We start from the raw sequence: 6,886 nt of genomic DNA, 5'->3' as shown, positions 1-6,886 counted from the left end.
CAACCCCCTTGGCACTGCACCAAGTTTTCATGTCCTTGTGCAGAAAGAACCACCATAGTCCATGATGCCAGCAGGACACCCAAAGACACCCATTTTGTCCCCCATAAAATGTACCCCCCCCCCCAGCTGCACTGGGCCAAGAGTATGTTTGGATGGGTAAAGGTATGTATGTGATGGAAGGGATGGCTCCAGGGTGGCTATGGGTGGGGGACAAAGGACAACCAGAAGCACAGAACAGGGGTATGTTGGTGACACCCCAGATACTCACCCAGGCTTCCACCTTCTGGATTTGTGGGCTCCCTGAGTCACAGATAAGTCATTTATGGGAGGCAAGGTTAGGCAGGCTGGGTTACCTTGGGTTGGGTTGGGTGACCTCAAGAGACCCTTTCCAACCAACACACCTCAAAGTACATTAGGAAACTTCTTCTTCCACTTTTTGGGGCCAAACAGGAGGACAGAGATGGAAGGACAGTACTTTGGAAGGTGTCCATGACTCAAGGACAGCAGGGACACAGTTTGGTTTAAGATCTGGCAAGGGTAGGCTGAGAGGGTTGGTCCATGGGCCAGCACAAGGACTAAACTTTTCCCAAGTGAAAGAGGACCAAATTTTCCCAAGCTCTACCTGAAAGCCACCACTCAACATCAACCTACAAGACCACCCATCACATAGCACCCAAAAATGGACCCAAGCTCCATTTCTGAGGCCTCAGCACCTTGTTCTGCATTTGCACTGTGGCCCAGTGAGCATCTTCAACAGAGCCTCACGAGCACAAACTCTGAAAGACAACCTTAAATGGGACTAAAACCCATAAAGAGGCAACATCCTTGGTGCTCACCAACACAGCTCCAGAAAACTGGGAATGAAAAGGTCATAGGAGAAGGAGAAAGGAAGATCAAGGCCATCAAAGTGACTTGCTAAGCCTGAGCACAGCAGGACAAGTGAAGGTCTGCACCCATCATACCTCCAGTCAGTTGGTTAGAAAGCAGCCCACAAGTTGTAAAGATAACCACAGATCTGGTTTTGTTTTGTTTTTTTTTTTTAATTATTACTATTTTTTTTAAAAAAAATGGAAGTAGAAAAGTTTGGCTGGAAATACCAACAACAAAAATTTTTTAAAAAAATCACACTCTCACACAGGAAACGTTCTGTCTGGAAAACTTTGTCAATAGCTACAGCAATTTAAATCATAAAACAATCATTGTATAAAAACATATTTATTTAAATTAAATATTTTATGCCAACTCATATCTGCACTCATTCAATATGTATAGAGTCACACACACACACACAAAAAAAAAAAAAAAAAAAAAAAAAAAAAAGATGGAATGTATTAGCTTAAAAACCTGTGAAGTTGGGGGGTTGTTTTCTTGGGTTTTGTTTGGTTTTTTTAAAGTATTATTTGCAATTATTATTAATACACCTTCGGGACTGAAACCAGAAAATCATAACCATGCTACTAACTAATCATTACCAAGTGCCATACAGAAAACACTAAGATTAATCATGTCATATAACTGATTTAAAAGAAAGCTTCGTCTTTATGAAAAGGAAGAGAAATCGAGCAATACAAAATCAGAGGGGAGGAATAATGGGGGGAATAAATCAATGTACAACTTTATTACAAGCAATAATACGCCGGAGTTAGAAGAGGCATCGAAATGTGAAACCTTCTCCTTCAGAGGAGGTTTTGGTAAAAGAAACAAACAAAAAAACCCCACAAAAACCAAACATGTCTGCTACAACATCACCTCTTTGCCCAGGTGTTTGGCCCAAGGATCTGATCCCAGCCCAGCAGGGCTGGCAGCTCATGCTGCCCCATCCTCCTGGAGTGTTTTTGCTGGGAAGCCATAGGGCTGGATGCTGGGCAGATCTTGACTTTCCCTGATGTCCCCCTGGTCTGAAACACAGAATCTGAGCACCCTTGGGGATGGCTGCACCCCTGGTATTCATCCCTGCTGTCCCATCCCATCCTGTCCCCTCTGGAGTTTCCCAAGGGATGAAGCCCCCAACTAGTGGTTTGGAGGCCAAGAGGATGGGGGGCTTTAACCCTCACTAGTCAGCAATGCTGACACCAAGAGCTGAGAGCCCTTGCAGACCATGCACCCCTTTACCAAAATCTTCCTTTTCCCCACCCAAATCCCTGCTTTTTCCCCTTCTAGGGGTTTTTACCCCTACCAAGACTTCAGACCTGCTGTTTAGGGGATGCTGCCACCTTCCTGACTCCAAAACAGAGCTTGAAACAGGGGAGGGAAGACGGGGGGGCAGCCTTTCCACGCTCCCAGGAGCATCTCTGCTTTGTGACAGGGATTTGGCCAAAGGGTTTTGGCATTGGGAAATTCCCCTCCTGGCCCTGTGGGGAGCAGAGCACCCGAGACTTTGCAACAGTGGTGAGCCAAGGACCAAAATCCTTTACCTACACCACCGAGGAGACTCCGTCACCCTCGTGGCTCCAACTCCGTCACCCTGAGGGGTGGAGAGCGATGTCCCCAGGGAGCAGCTCCTCATAATACTGTGTCAGGTCCTTCCTCAGCCAGTCCAGGTGGCCCCAACCAGGGGGTTGGGGGGGTCTAAGAGACACTGTAGTTATTGTAGTAGGTGGCTGTGGCATCAGCAAGGACAGAGATGAGGCTGGTCTCAGAGGTGTGGGAGCTGCCAGATGCTGGGACCTGTCCATTGACCAAGCCCCCCCCATGGTGGTCACCATGAGCAGGGTTGTTGAGATACTGGTCGAACTCGTTGCGGTCCATCTCCCCCAGGAGTTCTGCTTGGCTCAGCTGGTCCAAGGTGTCAAAGCCATGGTGGTCAGGAGGTGGGGAGAGCTGGCCCAGGTGGGCATGGAGGCTGGGGGGGTGAAGGGAGGGGAAGGCGGGTGTGTAGTAGTTGGCAGGAGGAGGAGGAGGTGGAGGAAGGGGAGGGCAGCTGGTGGCTGGGGGGATCATGCAGGTGGCTGGCTGTGACATGGGGCTGAGAGGGTGGTGGTTGCACGGGAGGGAGCTGCTCCCATACTCCGAGGAGTAAGTGGCTCCGGCAAGGTGGGAGCGGTGATGCTCATCCGAGCAAGGTGAGGAGAAGAAGCTTTGCTCGGGGTCTATGGCATCCAGAGGCGACATCTCCGGGGGGGTGGGCAGCCCATAGGGGTAGGTGTCCACACTGGTGCTGCTGCTGCTGCCTGGAGCCTCCCTGTACCCCCGGATGGGCGGCAGACCCGGGCGAGGGGGGTACTCACCCGACCCCTCTTTCTCCCCCCCAGCCCGGCCACAGGTCCTCTTCTCTGGCACCGTGTTTTGGTCCCGTGTCAGGCTGCCCAACAAAAACCCAGGATCCACCCGTTTGCAGATCCTCTTGACCTGCTTCTTCCTCCGGGGACGGTATTTGTAGTTGGGATAATCTTGCATGTGCTTCACCCGCAGCCGCTCTGCTTCCTCTACGTAGGGACGCTTCTGTGAGAGGCTCAAGGCTTTCCAGGATTTCCCTGAAACAAGAGAACCAAACCCCACCCTGAGTGCTGATGGTGGTTGGATCCGTAGCTAGAAGGGGGGGAAAGGGTGTTGCTTCCCAAAGCTTTGGTGTAAGCAAAGTGGGGGATCCCAAAATCCAAGCCAGGGTGCATGGAGGGTGCAGTGCACAAACCCCACGGGAGGATGAGATGAAGAAGAAGAAGGTGGTGGGGAGGGGGGCTTGAAGCTCCTGTATGTCCACCAACTCCCTCACCCATCCCAGCTCCTCAAAGAGGGTGGGTTGAGGGTTAGCTGAGCCTTACTGCAAATAAATCAGGGCAAATAAACTCCTTCCATCTCCACAACCCGGGACGCCTGCTGAGCAGGGACAGCCAAGGCCATGCTTGGCTGAGCAGGAGGTCAGGACATGGTGTCCCTGGTTGTGTCCCAGCCTGTGCCCTGCTGGGAATCACACCAGGGCACACGTAGACCTGGGTGCCAGGACCTCACTGCTCCCTCTTTGAGATACACAAAATGTCCCCAAGACACAGGACAGGGAAGCAGCGCCGGGATGAGGTTGGGGGGGGGGAGGTATCCTATGGTGGGGCTACTCCAGGCTGTTTTGCTGGGTAGGGGGGAAAAAAGGAGGATGTGGATCAAAGCTTTTTTGATGCCTTCCCGTTGCCAAAGAGCCAGGAGAAGTAAGACTAACAAAAGCTGAAATGCTGCACAGCAAAGCAGTGAGGAGGAAAAAAAAAAAACCAAACCAAACCACCAAAGAAAACACCACAAAACTGTCCAAGGAAACACAGACTTTGAGTAAGAAGCTGGACAGAAAAACTGTGTTGCAATTCAAGCAGTTCTTTCTCAGGCTGTCTGGGCTGGTTATTTCTGTTTGCCCCCTTGGTTTGGAGTTAAAAAAAAAATTAAAAAATTAAGGTTTTAAGGGCATGAAGAAAAGGGGGAAATAGTGGATGGCGAGTGGGAAACAAATGTGTCCCAGATGGGTTTTGAGCCCCCCCAAAAAACAACAGAACCAGGCATGCAGTCCCCATCCATGCAGTATTGGGGTGGGTTAGTGAGTTGAGGGACAAAAAGGGACATGAGCAAAGTCATGTCAGGAAAATGTGGGTGTCCCTCCTTGCATGCTTTCCAGAGATCCCTGGCATGAGGAGTTTGCACCCCAGGGGTGTCAGGGTGTGCACATGGGTGCCTGTCCCCTTGGGTGCTGGACCCCATGAGGGTGTTGCTCCAGGGTGCTGTACCCGGGCAGGTTTTGCACCCCACAAGTGGGTGCACAGATGCCCACCCTGGGACATTGCATCTGGACAGGGTTTGCACCCCTGGGGATGCCCCTGTGGGTGGCTGGGTGCCCAACTGCTGTGTGCCAGACCTTCCTGGATCTCATGGGGTGGCTTGGAGGATGGAGGCACCCCAGGGTGCTGGCACCAGGGCTGGGCAGAGCTTGCACCCAGCAGGGTGGCACAGAGGGTGCCTGGATCCCCACCCAGGCAGGGTTTACACCCCTGGGGGTGCCTTTGTGGGTGCATGGGTGCCCACCCTGGGGTGTGGATTCCAGAGAGCATTTGAACTCCATGGGATCCCCAAGTGGGTGCCTACTCACCCCAAGGCAAGGTTAGCACCCCCGGGATGGCAGGGAGGGCACCTGGGTCCCCATCTGGACAGAGTTTGAACCCCCCTGGGGATGTCCAGATGGGTGCATGGGTGCCCACCCCAGAATACTGCATCTGGACAGAGTTTGCACCCCCCCCCGGGGATGTCCGGGTGGGTGCATGGGTGCCCACCCCAGAATACTGCATCTGGACAGAGTTTGCACCCCCCTGGGGATGTCCGGATGGGTGCATGGTTGCTCACCCCGGCGCATTGGATCCAGGCAGAGTTTGATCCCGGATCTGGACACGGTTTACACCCCAGGAGAGAGCCGAGTGGATGCATGGGCACCCCAGTCCCCCCCCTTTCCCCTTAATTCCCCCCCCCAAGCCCCTCACCCCTCCTCACCCAGCATCTTGCTGAGCTCCGCGTTGTGCAGGTCGGGGTTTTGCACCGCCAGCCTCTTCCTCTCGTCCTTTGCCCACACCATAAACGCGTTCATGGGGCGGCGGATCCGGCTTTCCGAGCTTTTTTCCCCCGCTTGGCAACGAGTTGCGGGGGTTGGGAGTGATGATGGGGGTGGTCCAGCTTGCAGCCCCCCGGTTCCGTCCCCTTCCAGTCTCTCCGGCCATGGGTAGGTGTTCATCAGCGCAGCCATGACCCCGGCCCCAAGGCCAAAACCCACCCACCCACCCCCTCCCCAAAAAAACCCCTGACCTGCCCGCGGGGGTCCCCTTCGTAAGTCCCAACCTCTTCGCTCTGGCCTCGCCTCTATTTATGAGCTCCTTGGGAAGGAAAAAAAAAAAAAAAAAAAAAAAAAACCACCACACAAACCACAAACCACACACCCTCCTCCAATGACACCGAAGGTACTCGGCTGCTCCTCCTTGTTTGCAAACTCCTCAGCCCCCAGGGCCAGGATGGAGCTGGGAGAAAACTTCTCCCCACCCTCTGCCCCAATGCCCCCCCCCTCCCCTTTCTACTTCCCGCCCCCCTCTCTTATCCTTTTTTTAATTATTATTTAGTTGGGTTTTTTGCCCGCTGCGAGGCTGAAGAGGAGGGAGGAGGCAAATGGCTCTGTCACATACCCTCCCCCCCCCCCCAAAAACCCCCTCCGTGCCCTGAAGCCTCTAAAACTTCAAGGCCTGGGGGGGATGCAGAGAGGAGGGATGAAGCCACTGAAATGTTTTTTGGGGGGAGGGCATGAACTTGGAAGGAAAAGGAAAATGTCCCCAAAAGGAAGGTGTCCCTAAGGGTGCAAAGTGTCCCCCCCCCCACTTCTAGCCCCCTCCCCAGCTGCAGCAAGGGGAAATCAAGGCACGGGGTCCTTGCAGCCCTTTCCCCCTCACCTCCTGATTTAACCACTCCTCCAAGCTGTGGTTTGCTCCCGGGAGGGTTTTCACCCAGTTAACCCTAATTCCCAGTTCCTCTTGTATAGGGAGACCCAGTGGAAGTGCTGGTGAGTGCTGGATGAGCTCCACAATGAGCTTTACAGGGTCCACACAGGGCAGGGATGGCCCAAAAGGGGTGAGACATCCCCAGTTGGTCCCAGCTGGGTGGCAAAGGGTTGGTTTTGTGCTTTCTTGCCTTTTATTTTTTTTTTTTTTTACTTCTTGCTGCATTTTCTGGTGCACTTCCCCCATCCTGCAAAGCCACCCTGGAAGTACCACCCTCACACAGCAATATTTCCTTCTACACCCTTAGGTGCTCATGGGGGCAGAAAAATCACCCCTCAGAAGCATCCCCCCAGCAAGGACAAAGGATACTCCAGGATGGGGAAGGGGACCAAAAATCCCCAGTGGGACCCCCCCACCCACCCAAGACCTTTTTGCCCAGC

The 6,886-nt window shown here is 53.3% G+C and overlaps 1 protein-coding gene across 1 annotated transcript; it reads right to left on the bottom strand.

Moving 5' to 3' along the window:
- Positions 1-1,390: 1,390 nt before the first annotated feature.
- On the bottom strand, positions 1,391-5,713 carry SOX7 (SRY-box transcription factor 7). The gene is made up of 2 exons (XM_030448481.1): positions 5,458-5,713; positions 1,391-3,473 (listed from the first exon to the last, which is right to left on the bottom strand). The coding sequence occupies exons 1-2, from the start codon at positions 5,705-5,707 to the stop codon at positions 2,569-2,571; spliced, it is 1,155 nt and encodes a 384-aa protein (XP_030304341.1). The 5' UTR covers positions 5,708-5,713; the 3' UTR covers positions 1,391-2,568.
- Positions 5,714-6,886: the final 1,173 nt, after the last annotated feature.

This window comes from Calypte anna, chromosome 3, assembly GCF_003957555.1.
Source record: "Calypte anna isolate BGI_N300 chromosome 3, bCalAnn1_v1.p, whole genome shotgun sequence".
Taxonomy (NCBI): domain Eukaryota; kingdom Metazoa; phylum Chordata; class Aves; order Apodiformes; family Trochilidae; genus Calypte; species Calypte anna.
This window is presented reverse-complemented; position numbering and strand designations above follow the sequence as displayed.

Coding starts and splice junctions, on each gene's coding strand:
- SOX7 (XM_030448481.1), bottom strand. CDS start 5,707: ATGGCTGCGCTGATGAACACCTACCCATGGCCGGAGAGACTGGAAGGG. Junction 3,474..5,457: donor GGAGCTCAGCAAGATGCTGG/GTGAGGAGGGGT, acceptor CTCTTGTTTCAG/GGAAATCCTGGAAAGCCTTG.